General features: G+C 41.3%; 1 protein-coding gene across 16 annotated transcripts in view; it reads left to right on the top strand.

The window, feature by feature from the left end:
* DMD (dystrophin) overlaps positions 1-19748 on the top strand; it is a 2249390-nt gene that overhangs the window by 2146311 nt on the left and 83331 nt on the right. For all 16 annotated transcript variants that reach the window (XM_070067426.2, XM_051827673.3, XM_070067427.2 and 13 more), the window contains 3 exons: positions 10689-10890; positions 12999-13084; positions 16491-16648. In XM_070067426.2, coding sequence (XP_069923527.2) covers positions 10689-10890; positions 12999-13084; positions 16491-16648 — 446 coding nt within the window. The remainder of the gene's footprint in view (positions 1-10688; positions 10891-12998; positions 13085-16490; positions 16649-19748) is intronic.

Here is a 19748-nt window from a genome sequence, read left to right as displayed (position 1 = left end):
CACAATGACTGGGTCTGGGCCAGGCCATCCTCTGCTTCTTTCCCAGGGACATTAGCAGGGAGCTGGATCAGAAGTGGAGCAGCAAGGAGTCGAACTAGGGCCCATATGGGATGCCGGCACTGCAGGTGGTCGTTTTACCATATGCCACCACACCGGCCCCAACAAGATCCTTAAGGAGTTGCTGGTGTGTGGTTCTTAAATGGAAATGGAGAAGAAATATTCTCACAGTGGAAATTATTTGAAAGGAAAGAATAGGTCTTTCCTCTTCATCTTGGTATCACCAACGCGTAGCCCATAAACAGAATGTTTAGCCCAGTTTTTCATGGAATGAATGCATGAATGAAAATAAACCAAAGTGGGACCAGCGTTGTGGTGCAGTGGGTTAAAGCCCTGGCCTGAAGTGCCGGCATCCCATGTGGGCGCTGGTTCGAGTCCCGGCTGCTCGTCTTCAGATCCAGCTCTCTGCTATGGCCTGGGAAAGCAGAAGATGGCCCAAGTCCTTGGGCCCCTGCACCTGCATGGGAGACCTAGAAGAAGCTCCTGGCTCCTAGCTTGGGATCGGCACAGCTCCAGCAATTGTGGCCATCTGGGGCGTGAACCAGCAGATGGAAGACCTCTCTCTCTGTCTCTACCTCTCTCTATAACTCTGTCTTTCAAATAAATAAAATAAATCTTAAAAAAAAAGAAAAGAAACCAAAGCTTCCATTTCCTTAAAGCTTACCATCCAAAGTTATTCTTGAACTGCATAGCTGCCAAGTTTAAGCAGTTTTAAAGGGCTCCAAAGGCCTAGGATTTCCTTAGGGCCCTGTTAATGTACCATAGTTGAGACAAAGCAGTTTGGGGATAAGACAGAGTCAAGTGTTTAGATGGAGAAAATTGTCTGCCTCTGTTTCTTCTCCTGCCCCTGCCCCATGCAAGAGTAATGCTTGCCTTTGATGAAAGGATGATTATGAATTACTTATTATAATTTGTTATAGAATATTCCTGTTAGATCCTAAGCCCAGAAATAGGTTGTATGAAACATTTATGATGACTCTTTCCACATAGCGTTCCTTTTGACCCTCAGTTTAGGCATTATCCAGTTTCCTGCTTAATAAAATAATTCTACATAGTTTTTTTTAAATCATTGCAGTTTATGTTAAAATTTCTGGTAAACATCAGGGAAATGGGAAGATTTGATACTAAAAAAATGCTAGCCATTTAAGGTGATAACTTCAGTATATTTATTTCTTTCGAATTTCACTTTTAAACAGATTTGAAATTTTCAGCATTTCCCCTCTGAGTATGACTTTTCTCATATTTGAAAAAAACTTCAAGTAGAGCAAAATTAGGGTGTTTTTATCTAAATTAAGTACTGACTTCCCCAGAATGCTAGAAGGCTGCCATGTGTAGTGAGGATATAGAGTGAAGAGTTTGCAGTGCTTTTATTATTGAAAACGTGTCATCACATTGCTTAACTTTTCAACAGATGATTTAAGAATTTCCTCTTAATTTTGTATGTGCTTGGGTTTATCTTCCAGCCTTTTGTCCTTTCTATGCCTGCAAAGCCATGATAAAGAGCTATTGTCTGTAGTACAGGCAAATAAAACTTGTCCTGGCTAGCTTTTCCTACCAAAGGCTGCCTCTACTAACTTTTAAAAAAAATATATAGTTCTGCTTTTTTTTTATATTTATTTATTTATTTGAAAGAAAGAGTTGAGAGAGAGTGGGAGAGACAGAGAGTGAGAAAGAGAGAGAGAGAAAGCTCTTCTGTCCTCAGGTTCTCTCCCCAAATGGCCACAAGTGCCAGGGCTGGGCCAGGCTGGAGCCAGGAGCTTCTTCCAGGCCTCCCACGTGGGCAGCAGGGGCCTAAGCACTCCAGCCATCGTCTGCCGCTTTCCCAGGCCATTAGCTGGGAGCTGGATCAGAAGTGGAGCAGCTGGGACTGGAACCGGCCCTCTGATACAATGTGGTATTACAGGCGGTGTCTTAACCTGCTATGCTATAACCCCAGCCCCATTACTAACAGGTTAATGAAAATTCATGATGTTATCTCAGTCATTTTCTGATGTCAGTGAAGAGTTTGAATTACAGATGCCTTAGAAATTATGCATGGCCATCTCTGTTAAGCATTTGATCTAATTTTTTTCACTTCCCTATCAAAGTTTGAATATTGCACAAAAAGGAGTAATGCCATTTTATCCACTATCGAGAATATGCTATTTAAGTTGAGAGCATCACCATCGGCCTTTAGTGCCCCCAGTTTGTAATCGGTTTAATGTTGCGTGACGCCATACTGCCTTTCAGCGTGAATGAAAATTAAAATCGATAGAAGCAGAGACAAAGAGAAAAACTTGATGAAAAGAAGTTATAAGCTGTTTCAATTCGATTGATACCCCATTGAAAATTATGAAGAAGATAATCTTAGCTTTTTCTTTCTCCTTCTGTAATTCTGATGTCACTCCTAGGTATGTGGCTTCTAAAACTAAAAGTATAGCTGACTTCTGAGAGGAGGAGTAAAAATGCGCTTAACAGAGCCAAAGCATTTATTTGAAGGAGGGGGTTGGAGAGAGCCCAAACCATAGGGCTAAATGTCTAGCAGTTGATTGATAAGTCTGAAGTAGAGAACAGTTTGCCTCAGTTCACCAATGAAATCACACATTACGGAGTTGCGGTAGAGCCCAGAGTTGTCTGGGTAAAGTTACGGCTTCCGGCCTCGCCTTCTTCGCGACAAACCAGGTGAAAAATGTGCTCCCATCTCCATAAACACACCTCCCCTTTTGATGGTGCACTCAGGGTGCCATTAGATAGGGTTCAGTTGCTAAAGGTGGCCCACAGGACCACAATAACATGGCTTAGAAACACGGCCTGGTACTAGAGAAACGTTACAATACGACAGCAACATTCAAGGTAGCCTGTGGACTCGCAGGCACAGGCTACACCAAGTCGCAAGAGGACAGCATCAGGGAACGTCAAAAAGTTTTGGAGAATTGGAATTCAAAAATATGCTTATTTTAGTGCACAAACATTTTGGGAGCCACACGATATTTCTCCATATTATTCATTTTCCATGAACTTTTGGAAGACTCCTTATCTAATAATAACTTTGTTCCTACCCTACAGAAATCCACCGTCTCCATGTAGTATGTATTATTTAACACAAAGGTTAAAGGTCATCTCTGTTATTTCAGAATTAAAATCATATTGAGGACATAGCCACATTTCTCAGTTTACATGATTTGACAGCTATATCAGCCCTCCACACAGGGGTCCCATGACCAGACCTGTCTATCCCCAGGGGAAATAATGCACTCCAGTGTAAAATTTCTCCAACTCCCGATTAGCTGCACACTAGGGCAAGAGTGATTAGCCCTCAGTCACAATGGAGAAGCTGTTAAAGAGCACCGTACAGATTGCACTCTCCAGTCAACCGTTCTAGGCAGCCTGCCATCCGTGTCCTGCCTCCTGAAACTCATTGCCCTCAGAGTGCTCTTCCTGCACCAGGAGGTCTCCCATCCGTTGTCTTCTCTCCTTCAAGGCACATCCTACCTGGCCAGGTATTCCTAGCCCAGCTCTTAGTTCCGCAACTTCCTTTTATTTCAAGCACTCTCTGATCCACCAATGTTGTTGCCATTGAGGACTGATATCTTTAAATGTCATGAGAACATAAATTTGAGACACAAGAATGTCTTCCAGGTTGTATGAATAGTAATCACTCCTAAAGAGACTTTGGTTTGGGGGTGGTACAGGAATTTCTTTAAGTATCCACGTCAAATTTCTAGCCCACCAAATTAAATTTAATTATTTCTCAGTGATCCAAGTGTCTCAATCAACCATCCACCCACTTTTGTCTTTTCACACACAATAATGGTGGCAAATAGCAATTTTTACATGGAATGTGACAACAGATGAGACATACATCATATAAACCTTCTACAACATACCCAGTAATTTTCCTAAAGTTTCATGATCACAATTAATGGCCAGGCATTGTTTATGTGGACACTTCAAAAAGTTTTTGGAAAAGGAAATTTAAAAAATTGAAATGTTATTGGGGGGGGGGGTCTTAAAAAGTCCATTGTGAAAAAACTATGCATGGATTTCAAAGCTTTTTGCACTATGACAAACTCTTTTAATCTCATTTTCCATGCACTTCTAAAAATTTTTTTAAAATTTGTTTGAAAGGCACAGTTAGAAAGGTAGAGAGAGGGAGAGACACGGAGATCTTACGTCTGCTGGTTCATTTCCCAAATGGCTAGGAGCCAGGAGCTTTGTCCAGGTCTCCCATGTGGGTGCAGGGGCCCAAGCGCTTGGGCCATCTTCCATTGCTTTCCCAGGTACATCAGCAGGAAGCCAGATCAGAAGTGGAGCAGCTGGGATTAGAACTGGTGCCAATATGGGATGCACCGCAGAGCGAGCCTCTCCGTGAACTTGTTGAAGTACCCTCATATTCAGATTTCTATAAATCATTGTTCTCTGGATTTAACTGGGTAAATATTCCCATGGGGAACTTTCCGATACAGATGTTTTTATTGAGATGTATCCTGTGAATCAAGAACCAAGCATCACATTAATATTGCCCCATGGAGTCATGGTCACAATCACAACTCTCAGATTTTCATCCGGTGTGTTCCAGGTTGACTCATTGTCTCCCTTACTTCTTGCCTCTTCCCTTTTTAAAGGAGGAAGAAGTTTCAGTAGGGTCCTCCACCCCAAGAAGTATCTAAGTCAAATCTAAGTGAGCATATCATTACTTAATTTCAAGCCTCTCCATAGACACCGACATTATGTTAAGATTTTTTTTTTCCATTTAAAAACTCATTTGGTGGCTTCCTTTCCTTCATCAACAATCTCATCTTTCTTCCTTTTCCATAAGTTGAATTTGATTGAAACTCCTCCCTCACACGAAGTATGTCCATTGGATTCAGCAACTGGGCTAGTGCATATGTAGCTGGCAGCAAGATAAACCATGCCAGGGCTTTCCCTTTTGGTCTGTCCCCAGTGGTAAGAGATCTCATTGGATCAGTTCAGAGAAATGAGGCTGTTCTGTCTGCCAGACAAAAAGCTTTCTGTGATAAGCCCCTATTAGGCAAGGTACAAGGAAAGAGTAATCCACTCCACCGGTTCTTGTGGGATTCTTGCACTTAAATTCCAGCTAATAGCCATGGTATCTTGTGTTGGAATGTTACCAGCCTTTGCAACTATTCGGTCTGGCATTGAGAAAGAAAAAGAAAATGGCGGTGAAGGAGCGAACACCTGTAAATATTCCTCCCCCGCCCCCCACCCCGAATTATCTTAAGGGCAATTGGTCTTCCCGGTGTAGCCCATTTGTGCAAGGTGATAGTTGCTTGGATTCCTTTAGTTGGAACTCCACCTGCAGGCAAAGCAAGGTGTGACTCAACTGTAAGAGACTGAACTTTAGCATTTGCTGACACAATGCAGGAATTGAATTTTTAGCAGCTATGGCATTGATTTGCAGTTCCCTTCGAATCCATTTTGTTAGCTCCTTGGGTTCAGGCTATCATTTCCAGATTCCACTAGAAACTTGTATTATTATAAGTAATCAATTTCAAAGCCTGTGTGTGCTACTTCAAACCAAGGGTAGCTTGATGATTAGCATCAATGCATCATTTTCCTCTTTCATTAGAATTATCTTTTGTCTTAGTATGTTCACTGAGAAATGACTTCTTTTTAGCTGAGAATAAGTTGGGCATCTTCTAAATGATCTCAGTTCTGCAACTGACTGCACAGACAGTGGCAGTTACAAAAGTTTCAGTTGCTAAAAAGGATCCACAGGATCCAAATGACAGTGCTTGCAAATGTACAGTTCATTGCAGGAAAAGGATACAGTATACCCACAACATTGAAACCAGGGTGTGCAATACAGCATAGGGAACAGAGGGACCTGGTACAAACAGCAATTGCCCTTTCTCTGCAAGGGCCACACCAAGCTACATGTTCCCTCTTGGATTAGGAACCATTGATGAGAGCACAAAACAACTTGGAAGCCAAGGAGCACAAATTGGAATCTCAGCTAGTTTCTTATATCCTACAGGTAACCTAGGCATATAGCCAGCTCCAAACCCAGTAGCATCCACGAGTCTCACTGAGACCAAGTAAAAATGGTCCATGTTACTGAAAGCAATAAACATTGATGATGACCTGTAACCCATGGTTACATGTCAGCACAGTAAGCTGTTGCTTTTCATTGCTTTGACTGGAGCCCTGTGCTGTGTAGATATTTTAGGAAAACATCTCATGCCGACTCCCAGCACTCTGAGTTAACCCTCCAAGCACAGATGGCCTACATCAAAGTGCATTGACTTTTCTTGCTGTGCAAAGATTTGTTTGCAAAGTCCTTTAACCTTAAATCTGAGCGGCCCATAGAATGGCATGATGTCACCGTGTACCTTCTACCAGGGCAAACACACCATTCCTCATTGCCTCCCCTTTTCTCTATCTGTGCTAATGAGATTGCGGGCTCTTTTATATGGCAACATAGAATATCCAGGTGGATGGTAGGTTGAGTTTGGGGTTGTACGGACACCATGAGACTTTGTTCCCACCACTAACCAATGTTTTGGTGCTTCTTTTTCCTTCCATGATTATCATTAGTGTGGAATGCAGAATGGTTTTCTCTTTCTGTGAAGTCCAAGAAGGACACATTCTGCCTGCTTTTCTGCCTTTGGTATCTACCTCTGTGAGGAATCAGAAAACCTTGGTATCCTGCCTTAACACCCGGAGCAAGTCTTGCTATGTCTGCTCTCAGTTTTCTCAATTCCAAAACAACTGTAAAAGTGTATGCTTCTGGAAAAGGGAAAAAGAAATAATGTGCCTTAGCTCTTCATTTGTGACATACGTGGAAGGGAATAGAGTTGGTATTTGAAGGTCACTGCTACATGGTTCCTATTCTGTTTTTTTGTTTTGTTTTGTTTTTAATTTTTAAAGATTTATTTATTTGAAAGAGTTACACTGAGAGAGGAGAGACAGAGAGAGACAGAAAGAGAGGTCTTCCATCTGATGGTTCATGCCCCAGATGGCCACAACAGCCAGAGCTATGCCGATCCGAAGCCAGGAGCCAGGAGCTCCTTCCGGGTCTCCCACGTGGGTGCAGGGGCCCAAGGACTTGGGCCATCTTGTGCTATCCCAGACCATAGCAGAGAGCTGGATCGGAAGAGGAGCAGCCGGGACTCGAACTGGCACCCATATGGGATGCCGGCGCTTCAGGCCAGGGCATTAACTCGCTGCACCACAGTGCCGGCACCATGGTTCTGATTCTTCAGTGGCATCACAAGCTAAAGCATTTTATAACGTAAAAAGACTCTTCAGAAGAGACAATATAATAGTATATTGGATTTTTATGTATCTTTAAAAATATGTACCCCTGGTGAATGCGCTAAAGGATATACACAACAAGGCTTCAAAAAGTTCATGCAAAATGTGCCTTCTTTTAATCCTATTTCCCATGAGTTTTTTGAAGCCCTCTCATATAAATATATATTTTAATAGAAATTCCTAGCTTAAGATAAAAGGATAGTTTCACAAAATTGTGTCTGCTGCTTGCTTATTGAGGCTTCAAGAAACAGCTACTCATTATGCTTAAAAATTCATCAAAAAAAAAACCTCAGTGTGTTATTTAAGATGTTCATTTTGAACAGTAAGTGTGTGCCCATGTGGCAATTAAATAGCCCCTATCGATTTTCTCACCTCTTTCCAGGTGCATAGCATGGACTGGGTATACCTAAATAGAAGTCTTTGGACAGTCGCTTCCTGAAAGTGGCATTCTGTTTGCGGTGTTGGTTTGGGGAAGCGTATTCTTCAGTCTTGTGTGATGGATGATTCTTGTGCTTAACCACATCAAGTTTTAGCAGAGCACGCTGCACAGTATTTCTCTCCTAACTATGTCATCTTCTGCTCCTGTTATTTCAGAGCAATTGCTCTGCTCCCCTCTGGAGCTATTTATACTCCACGATTTCTGTTCTCTGTGTTACCTGTTCACCTGCACAGAGATAAGAGAAGACCCACTAAAGTGAAATTCATGCAATTTTGCTGTTTCCATCACATGAGTAAATTAGACTCTTAATACAAAAGTGAATCTAAAAATTCTCACTTGTTAGTTCTTATATTCTGGAATCTAAGGCAAAATATTTATAATGATTAAAGCAGAGTAATGAAAAAAGAAAATAATGGAAAAATATCAAGCCACCCACAGCTTTCTTCTTGATATAAAGAAATACATTGGGAATATTGGTGTTTGGGGGAAACCCATTCCTCTCTTCCAGTGGTGGAACTGGTGTGCTGTATTTCTCAATGGTCTCACTCCCTGCACTTGGAAATTTGCCCTCTGTGAAAGTCACACAGAAGAGAGGATGAAAGTGTTTTCTGTCTCTCTTGGTCTTTCCAGTTTCATACAGTCCCCCATCAGTCTTCCCCTCCTGTCTGCTTGCTTTGTTATTTTTTAATTCTTTATTCTTTTCCCCACCTAACTTTTTCAAATCAGTCTCCCAAGTTATATTGCTTTCTGCCGCTTTAAGCAAAGTCTCAGCTTCCATGAAAAGAGCTCATTTCTCTAGCTTTAGAGGACGCTCATGCAGTCAGCAATGGGCCGCGTATGTGATGGTGGTGCCCAAGGATGCTGTGTCCTAGAGATGTCAGAGCCATATTTGTGTGTGTACACAACGTGGTGTTTTTTGTTAAAGATTATTTATTTGAAACAGTTACACAGAGAGAAGGAGAGGCAGAGAGAGAGTGAGAGAGAGGTCTTCCATCTGCTGGTTCACTCCCCAATTGGCCGCAACTCTCAGGGGTGCACCGATCTGAAGCCAGGAGCTTCTTCTGGGTCTCCCATGCAGGTGCAGGGGCCCAAGGACTTGGGCCATCTTCCACTGCTTTCTCAGGCCATAGCAGAGCTGGATAGGAACTGGAGCAGCTGGGACTTGAACTGGTGCCCATATGGGGCATTACCCACTTCGCCATAGCGTCGGCCCCCACACCATGGTGTTGACACCATAGCAAGATTGACCACAGTTCTCAGAATGAGTCTCTTATTAGGTATGACTGTATTTTTTAAATAAATCTCCTTTTTTTAAAAAAAAGATTTATTTACTTACTTGAAAGAGAAGTGAAGGAGAGGCAGAGACGGAGATCTTCCATCTGCTGGTTCACTCCCCAGATGGTTGCAACAGCCAGGGCTGGGCTATCCTGGTCTGCCATGTGGGCCTAGGGGCCCAAGGACTTGGGCCAGCCTCCACTGCTTCCCCAGGCACATTAGCATGGAGCTGGATGGGAAGTGGAACAGCCAGGACTCAAACTGGTACTGATATGGGGTGCCAGCATTGCAGACAGCAGCTTACCCATTACACCACAATGCCAGTCCCTATAACTGGTTTTAAAATAAAAGAAGATATGTCTGTCCTTCCATAGACAGATGCCAGTCTGAGACATCTTAGGGAGGCTGGTTCCTAGGAGCACAGAGCTGTACTCTTCGGGATGGAAGACAGAAAAAACTGTTTCCATCATCAATTCTCCTTCATGCTTCCAGAAAATTCCAGAGTTTTCTATCTTCTGTTTTTCAAACAGAGAAATTTGGGCTATGTAGGTATGAACCCATAGATACTAATCACTTTTTTTTGTTTACTATTTCGTTAGAACTAGCTGCATCTAACCAGTAAAATATGTTAATGCCTTAAATTTGTTATTTCAAAAGCTGTTTACTGCTGGAGATGACCTGTATTTATCTGAAGTTGCATTTATAATTATATTGCCCCTTCCCCATAGAGGCATGAGAGATTGACTTAAGTATCATTGATTCCTTGTCTCAAAGGACTGAGAAGTGCAATCAGAACATAGGTGTAGAAAGTGGTATAAAATCCATATTGTTGCACTTGCAATTTGACTGGGAAATTGCTTTGGAGAAAAGCATCTTTTCATGACCCTTGCAAATGAAGTTTGTGATATGCTGATATTGGACGAGGTTGAAGTTTGACTTCTGTTACATTTTTGTGTTGCAGCATATGATTAAATAACCACCTCAGATCAAGGGATTGTGCCCTCTCCCTACCATCAGTCTTATAAAGTTCTTAGAGAACTTGAAAAGTACATTGCATAATACAGCTTGAAGGTGAAAGGGGAGATAAATAAGCCTCAGGTCTGAAAATTGGATAAGTTATGAAGTTGTTTCGGTTGGCCTATGGAAAATTTTAGTGAAGTTGATTATTTTTTCACCTCAGGTTAAGGTAGCAGAGAGATGCTTAGGTGATGGATATTTTAAAGGGAAAACCACTTAGGATTATAAATGTACAGCTAGAAATAGAGTTTACACAGTCCCAATCACACAGATTAATCTGACCTTCTCTAATACTAATATAAGAAAGAGTTGTCAGACTGTTTCAAAATCTCTACTAAACTTTTATTATTATTATGACTATTGTTATTATTAGGTAGAAATGATTCTGCTTACACAGAACACGATAGGTTTCCTTACCTCTTAGATATTCCCTAATGGTTTGGGGATGGAAACGTGTGTCTGCCCACGTGGTATCCTGTGCCACTGAAATTTTAGAACAAGCTCAGATGGTCGAGCTCCCAGACACCTCTGCAAGGGCTGGGTTCAGCTGGAGGTCAGTGAAGGGTATGAGACAACCCTACCAAGAGTCTCAAAACAAAAGGAAGGCTGACGGATCATGTGTGCTTGTATGTGGTTCTTGCAGTGGATCTCTTGACCCTGTCAGCTGCATGCGATGCCTTGGACCAGCACAACCTCAAGCAAAATGACCAGCCGATGGATATCCTGCAGATCATCAATTGTCTAACCACTGTTTATGATCGCCTAGAGCAAGAGCACAACAATTTGGTCAACGTCCCTCTCTGCGTGGATATGTGTCTCAACTGGCTGCTGAATGTTTATGATACGTACGTATGACAAGTTTTCTTCCAGCTCTGTCAAGGGAGGCTTAGCTTGCTGTAGACCTAGTGCTGTCCCTGTGGTAAATCATTTCCGTATTTATGTGCCTTGAAAAACACCTTGATAAGCTAGGAGATGAGAGAGAATAGATTGCTCTCAGATTAGAAAACAAACAAAACCCTGAGCTATTCATTTTTCGGATACTAGACTGATTTCACGTGTAGCTATTGGTTCTATCCCTTTCTGGCCTGCATATATTGAAAATGCTCCATGCTCTTGGAGGCTGGCTCACTCTGTCTGTCCCTAGAGATGCTTGCATGGAATTGTCCTAGTTGATACTGAGAAGGAATTTGCGGAAGATTATGAATTGATAAGACAAATGGAATGAAAATAAGCCCTTAATGTAGCCAACTCAGCTCCTTAAACTGAGGAAGTGTTGGTTTTGTCTTGTTTTTTAATAAGGTGTTAGGACGTTTCAGTTTGACACCTCCATTCATCACTCTCAGAGAGCAATTGTTTATTTCTGTTGAATTATACACAGGAGATATCTCCAGTTACAATTTTTGTCTTGAACTTAATGAAAGGAATTGAGTAAGGGAGCAGAAGGCATTGGTCTTGGTTTTCGAACTGAATTCTTCTTAGACCTCAGAATTACATGCCTCATTTCACACATCAACAAGAACATATTCCCATTTGGAGATCTGGGAAGGTTTTCTGAGAGGAATTGAATATCAGCTATTTTGCCTTTTGCCTTTGTGCTAGACTTCTACCAGCACGCTCGCAAATATTGATGCCTTTTTTCTTTGTTACTTTGATAAGGGATTGCTTTTTTAAACCACCTGCCTATTGAATTCAATATAACCGTCGACCAGGTCCTTGAACATGTTGGATCTTAAGTGTGGATTACATTTACCTTTGTGTTGATAAGGGTTTGTATTCAGATCTTCCCTCAAATATATTTTGGCACCATTTTCTTTGCCATATGGCATGAAAGACATGTGAATGGATTCTGAATATGTAACTTCCATTCTACCTGCCTGAAGATTGAGGACAATTTTAACTCATTGAAGGCCTGAGTTACTAGATAAGGTTTATTTGTTAAACTTTGATACACCTTTTCCTAAGAGGGAAAAAGGATAAGACAGTCCTTCAGTGGTAGCAATTTCTAACATTTCCCTTTGAGGAATTTAATAATTGAAAGTTGAGCATATTGTAGACTGGAACTAACCACAGCTGGGACCTGTCCTTTATGAATAAGTAGTGATAGGTGGCAGAGTTAGTCTAAAATGTTTTTTTTTTAACAACTGTCTAAGGTCTGGTTGCTTTCCATAATTAAGAAACTGAAAAATTATTGAAAGGCATTTTCTACAAAATGGAAAATTTTTCATTTTTATTTTCTGTTTGTTCTCATGGATAAAATAAGCTTGTTAATAAACTGATTATGTAGAATGTGGTATTTTAGCTTTCTATATGTAAAGTAAAAGCATATATATTAAAACATTGATGTAACAGTAGGTTACTTTTCCATTTCTCTTTTAGAGCATGTATTTGAATGCTTTCTAATCGAGTGTGTCATTTTTCTAATGGAAATAAATGTTCATATTTTACATTATGTGTCATAGGGCCTGAAGTGATTAATTTTCTTCTCAATAAGGGGCAGTCTAATGAAAATCTGAAAGAGTGTTGAAGAGAGCAGAGCAGTTAGTTGCTGGTAATTTTTTTGGGCTTCGGTAACCAAAGTAGGTAATTTGCTTCAGTAACAAAAATAGCTTGGTGCACTGTTGGAAGTCTTCCAGTTACTGATTTAAGCCAAAGTTGCTCTCCATGGGTGAATAGAAGTGTCTCCCCCTGCCCCTCATTGTAAAGAAAGGTTTTGAAGAATTGAAAGCTTGGTAAATATTCACTGGTTGTGTTAAGATTTCCAGTGTATTTTAGGTCATCAGCCAAATAGATAATGAACTTGGAAAAGTTCTTAACAACCTTAATAAAACAGTGACCGATGTGAGTAAAGTTCCATATCCAGTGCTTTTTGTTGTTGTTGTTGTTTCTTAACCAAAAATGTTTACTGTGTGAGGACGTGTCAGTAAATGTTTTCTGGTTTGGTTCTTCATAATAGGGGACGTACGGGGAGGATCCGTGTCCTGTCTTTTAAAACTGGCATCATTTCTCTGTGTAAAGCACATTTGGAAGATAAGTACAGATGTAAGTCATGTATATTAACTCTGTATTCCTTTATTGATGTTGGCTAATCACGCTAGTTCTAGATGGAAAATGACATACTGTTCTTAGTGACAGCAGGTTCCTCGTGTAAGATGTAGAACTGCTTTTAGCGTGTCATAAAATTTGGCTTGTACTGTTCCCTGTCAAACATTAAATTGCAGGTATTTAAATAGAGAACAAGGATTAACTTCTCCAGTCCCAGCATTATTTTATGTTACATTGACTGTCTGAATAAAACACATGTTCCTAGGGGATAAAGCCTGATTTCCTAACCCCTTTGTAGAAGTCAGAAAAATAAATGTGAAGCTTTAATCCTGGCATTTGCCTGGTCTTCGGATTCTTATTTAAAGAATATTGTCTGGCACTCATGTTCTAGAAACATTGTTTATTTTATAATCATCTTACTGCAGTTCTAGTGACATACCCAGTTCGGTGACGTGACTAACATTTTATCATTTGAGAGACACATAGCTTACTGTTGGTTAAAGGGTAGGGACCACCCTACAGAGTTTCCTTGTTACGATGCCCACATCTCACATCCGAGTTGAAGTTGTGGCTCCCGAATCCAGCTTTCTGCTGATGCACAGCTGGGGAGACAGCAGGCGATGGCTCAGGCACCTGGGTTCCTGTCACCCGTGTGGGAGATCGGGATTGAGTTCCCAGCTCCTGGTTTCAGCTCGGATCAGCCCCAGCTTTTGCAGGCTTTTGGGATATGAATTAGCAAATGGAATCGTGTGTCACCCCCACCCCACCCCACCCCTGTGTGTGTGTGTGTATGTGTGTGTCCGTGTGTCCACCTGTCTATCTCACTCTCTTTGTAGCTCTGCTTTTCAAATAAGTTTAAAAAATTGTAGATCCCAATTAAACCCAAATACTAGAGAAGTGATGGGTTTTAGGGGTAGGGACCTTTGTTTCTGCCAAGGGCCATTTGGATTTTTCTAACCACATTTGCAGGCCGAACAAAATTATCAACTTGAGAATTAGCCTGCCATAGGTTTATCGAACTTCGAGTGCCACCTGTGCTTGTCTTGGCCAGACCATATAAGGCCACTGGATGGATATTCACCATCCCTCGTAGGGGACCCAGAAACCATCCATTCCCACTGGGAAGCACTGTGCTTGTTTTTCCCCTTTAAATACATGGAGGAAACTTTGTTGTAGGAACATTAAACAAACCAAGTCTATCTGGTCTTTTCTATTTTGCTCTAAGGCCTGGTCACAGTTAAATGAGGGGATGTGCTAAGCTTAAAGACAGGCCACAGAAAAATGAGGCTGAATTCCTCCAAAGCTACTCTGTCCTACTGCTCATCTCTCCTTTAGGAATAAGCAGCCAAATCTACAAACCGTTTTATTTTATTTTTTAAAGATTTATATATTTATTTGAAAGGCAGTGTTACAGAAAGAGAGAGAGGTCTTCCATCCACTGATTCACTCCTTAGATGGCCACAATGGCCAGAGCTGTGCCAGTCCGAAGCCAGGAACCAGGAGCCTCCTCAGGGTCTCCCACACAAGCTCAAACTGGCACCCGTATGGGATGCTGGCCCCCCAAAAACCATTTTAGCTGTGAATTTTATGTTGTCTCTCTTTGAATTTTCTTATCCTAAGAACCAAAGAAAAATAACTAAACAGCTTTTTAAAAAAAATATTTGAGAAGCAGACAGAGACAGAATTCCCATTTGCTGGTCAAATGCCCGAATATCTGCAGTAGACAAAGCTGGGCCAGGCTGATGCCAGGAGCTGGGAATTTGATCCAGGTCTCCCACATGAGAGGCAGGGACCTTAATAATCAAGCCATCACCTGCTGCTTTCCAGGGTCCCAATTAGCAGGAAGCTGTCATTGGAAGCAGAGCCGGGACTTGAACCTAGGCTCTCTGACAAGGGATGTAGGCAATTTAAACAGCCACTTAAAGTGCTAGGCCAAATGGCTGCCCCTTTTCTTAGCCATTTAGAATTGTACCAGGGTCCTTAAAATGTTTTTGGAAAATGGAATTAAAGGGTAAGCTTATTTGTGTGCAGAACAACTTTGAAATCCATGCATTATTTCTTTTTGTAATACCTCTTTTTCAGGAACTTTTTGAAGACCCCCTTGATTGCATGGATTTAAAAATGTTTTCCACAAAATAAATTTACCTCTTATTTCTCGTTTCCTATGAACATTTTGAAGTACCCTCATATTTTGGATAAAACGATATTCTTGTGGTCTTTCCCTCTTTAAAATTTGTCATTATTAATTATAGGTTGCTGAATCTAACCTTATGTATCACGTTGTAAATACAAAATTGAATCATTAAGGGCATTTTGAGATTCCGTTTCAAGTTAACGACTAAGAGGGAATATAAAGGTTGTTAAAATATTAACTGCAAAGTGAGACATTTAAAAATAATTCATAACTTTGCCCAAAATAATCTATGTATGCGTAATGGAGAGATGGTGCAAAGCTATGCATGTGGTTTCAATTTTATTCTGACCATCTTAGATAGCTGGCTAAGCTATTTAATTCTTAGAGTTTAAGAGGGGTTTATGGATACAGAAAGCTTTTTTTGGATTTACCTTTATTGGCAACTTCTGAGTGAATAGAGAGTATGATTACAATGCTTGTATTTCTGAGAACAAAACATTCCTTGGAAGCATTTGCTATGTTCTTTCATTCTGTCATGCACATGTATTGGGTACCTGTTGTGGACACACAGTTGACCAAGACATGGTTCCTGTCCTCAGGGCAATCTCATTCTGCAGCTAAAAAGACAAACACATGTTAAGTCAATGACAGAGAATAGTGGGTGTGAGCTTATTACAATATGCGCGGCATCCTGTGGGCACACCTACAGAAGCTCAATCATAGTGACGTCATAAAGAATTCTCAGTTTTCCATCTCTGATATTCAAAGGGAATGGTGCTTTGGCCTAGTTCTGTGGCTCCTAATGCTAAAACATTTATTACATGACAGTGGTTATATCCTATAGTTATATGCATGAATTTCAAATTTATTTATGCACCATAGTAAACTTATCTGTTCATTCCATTTTCTGTGCATTTTTGAAACTCCTCATATATATGTATATATATAATATTTCCCAAAGGATTGTATTCTGGCTTAGGGAAAATTCTAGTGCCAAAGCTGTATATAAACTTGCATCTCATGCAGAGCTATAGTTTATCTATAAACATATATATCTTTATATATGCACAGTAGTGATTAACTTAGCCTACAAAATAATAAATGTGCAGATTAGCATACATTAGAAGGAACACCTTCCCCCGCCCACCACCACTCTGTGGTAATAGTGACTATTCTTGGTACTGGAGTTGAGTTAGACATTAGGTTCTATTATTATCCATTTAGTGCTATATTATTCTTATTGTTGCAATTCTTTTCTTCCTTCTGTAGACCTTTTCAAGCAAGTGGCAAGTTCAACAGGATTTTGTGACCAGCGGAGGCTGGGCCTCCTCCTGCATGACTCTATCCAAATACCAAGACAATTGGGTGAAGTTGCATCCTTTGGGGGCAGTAACATTGAACCAAGTGTCAGAAGCTGCTTCCAGTTTGTAAGTTATTCACCTTCTCAAGTAATATACTTACGCTTTTGTATTTTAGAAATTAATTACAAAAAAAAAAACGGCATAACTTTGCTTTCTCACTGTAGCTCTTTTTTGAGATGGTAGGTCCGTGATTTGGCATATTTGAAACCTCTGTAGGAAGTAGCTTCTGGGACTCTGGGTTTTGGGAACAAAGATAGTGCCGAGGAAGGAAAAGACATCTGCATGTGCAGTAGGGACCCCACTGCTCCTGAGCTTGGTAGGAGGGAATCAATCTCCCGCTTCTGCCACAGAAGCGCTTTGTAAATAAGAAAATAACCTTTGTAGGTGAGTGTCTCGGTCTCCTGGTTTTTCCCCAAGTCTGTTGCGGCCTGTTAAATGTTAACATGGTCATCATTTTTTTAAAAAATCCTCCTTTGCAGCTTTGAAATTTTCCTACTACAAGGCCTGTATGATGAAACTCCACAGTCTTATGAAAAGGGCTGAGGTTTGTACTCTGTTAATGTCTGCCCTGTTGGCTTTTCTCTGTGCCACCTTTCCCTACACCATGCTCAGTGCCCCAGAATCACCCTCTTCTTCCCAAATGCCTGAGCACTCCACTGACAGATGTTTACAGTGCTTGGTAATGCTATTTTGAGTAAGGTAGGTAATGCTATAATGAACATCTTTATGCATTCTGTTCTTGGCTTTGAAGTTTGATAAATCTTCAGGACTATGATTACCAGACTAAAGTATACAAATATTCTTGTGGCTTTTGATATATATATCCAGATGCCTTTTCTTCAGAAGTTGTTTTAATGTAATGCCACCCGCGTTGAAGTAGTCAGGTACTTGCAGTACCACATTTTTCACAGTGTTCTGATTTTTTAATGCTAAGGGCTGTTTTCCTTGTAGGGGATTTCTCAATCCATTCAAATCCCATTAACATGGCCGAGATTTACAAAATGGAACAAGCTGTGGAGCTGACTGGGTTAGACCTGTGGTCTCTGACCATAGACTAGGATGAGACTTTGGGCAGCTTCCTGCAGAAGACCTTGAATATTTAGATGATTGGAACAGTTTAGTAGTTAATTTGTCACCGTGATTGAATGTACACATAAGAAATCTACTATGTAGAGTAGTACAGATTATTTAGATTATTTTGCCAAAATGCTGGCAAATTATCTATAATGATAAAATAGGGAGAGATAATGCATTTTTTCATCCCAAATTCCAGAAATGTGAATAGACTATCACTGCCCAAGTTTGCTTTTACATATTGCTGTGTTCATATTTCTATTCCAGAATGCAAACACAAGTAATTTCCATGCAATGATTATTAATGGCCATAACTAATCCAGACTCATTTTATATTTTAAAATCCAACTACAAAGGAGCCTGCAGTGATGTGACTCTTTTCCTCATCGTTGTTTTCCCTTTCAAGTTTCCCTAATCAAGTTTCACTTGCATTTTGTATTCTTTTTTAAAAATATTTATGTATTTGAAAGGTAGAACACGTGCACGAGATAGAGAAAGAGAGAGCAAACAAGTGATCTTCCAACTGCTGGTTCACTCTCCAAATTGCTGCACCAGTCAGGGCTGGGCCAGGCTGAAACAAGGAGCCTGGAACTCCATTCCAGTCTCCCACATGGGGGGCAGGGGCCCAAGTACTTAGGCCTTCTCCCATTGTTTTTCCGGGCTCATTATCAGGGAGCTGGATCAAAAGTGGAGCGGCTGGGATTCAGCCAGCACTCTGATGTGGGATGTCAGCATTGCAAGTGAAAGCTTGACTGGCCACGCACGCCACAAAGCTGGCCCCAGTTGCATTTTGCATTGTAGCCATGAAACAGAGATGCACGTGTTCCTCTGCATGTATATACACACATGTGTCTATATGGTGAGCTGGTTTGAGTGAAGGGTTCAGAACATAAAACCCTTGTCGGCTCTACTAAGTGTTGATCATCTGTGCTGCAGAGTAGGCTGGGCAGTGCTCTGGGTAGACTGGGGCTTTTGTGTCTTGTCACACCACTGTGCAGACGCATCAGCAGCCGTGGCCACCCTCGCTGCAGCCTCTGGCCTTCGTGTTGTTAGGAGAGAGGCTACTGAGCGGAAGCTCAGCTTTGCCTGGTGCTGCCTTCCTGATCGGGAGAGCAGCCCACTCCATCTCTGCCTGCTGTGGCCTTTTGCTAGAGGCCTCGTCTTCGTTAACCCCGTGTCTCTAGTTTGCTTACTTCTCCAGCTCTGTCATAGCAGTGCCCCCTTCTCACTGCCGAAACTTTGAACTCGCTCCATCCTGGCCTATTAGTCAAACGCCTCCTGGCTAGCCGGTCTCCAAGCTCTTTGTAACATGTTTTGTGACATGGGGAAGAAATCAGTCAAGAGATGAACAGTGGTGACAGGTGCCTCTTTCTTCCCTCTCGACCAGTTTGTATGTTCTGAATTGTTTTCCTTGAGCATTTTCTTATTAGATGAACACACTTCTTTGATGCATTAAATCTGGCAAAGAAAAATGTATACAACAGCATAAAAAGAAACACATTCTCAGACTACTTGAACACAGAGTGATGGTCAAAAATAGTGAATTGGAAAATGGACTCCAGGATTTCATGCAAAAAAACATCGTGTACAGAAAAAGTTTAGGCTTCTAAATCCAGTACTAAACGTGTGTTTGTTTTTTTTTTAAGATTTATTTAGTTAGTTGAAAGGTGGAGTTAGAGAGGCAGAGACAAAGTCTTCTATCCGCTGGTTCATTTCTCAAGTAGCTGAAAGGCTGGAGCTGGCCAATCCAAAGCCTGGAGTTTCTTCCGGGTCTCCCATGCAGGTGCAGGGGCCCAAGAACTTGGGCCATCTTCTACTGCTTTCCCAGGCCATAGCAGAGAGCTGGATCAGAAGTGGAGCAGCCGGGACTCGAACCAGTGCCCATATGGGATATCGGCACTGCAGGCAGCTTTACCTGCTATGCCACAGCGCCGGCCCCAGTCCTCGCCATACTTTGAGGAGAATAGGAATGAATGGACAGGCTTTGTAGAAGATTTGTTTTTATTAGTTTTTAAGTAGTAGAGCAATTTTTTGTGCCCTAAAGCCCCTCAGCTGGTGGAAGAGTTTGATTCCTAGTCCAGGAGGCCTACCT

This window comes from Oryctolagus cuniculus, chromosome X, assembly GCF_051225735.1.
Source record: "Oryctolagus cuniculus isolate XC-2025 breed Fujian yellow rabbit chromosome X, ASM5122573v1, whole genome shotgun sequence".
Lineage (NCBI taxonomy): Eukaryota > Metazoa > Chordata > Mammalia > Lagomorpha > Leporidae > Oryctolagus > Oryctolagus cuniculus.
This window is presented reverse-complemented; position numbering and strand designations above follow the sequence as displayed.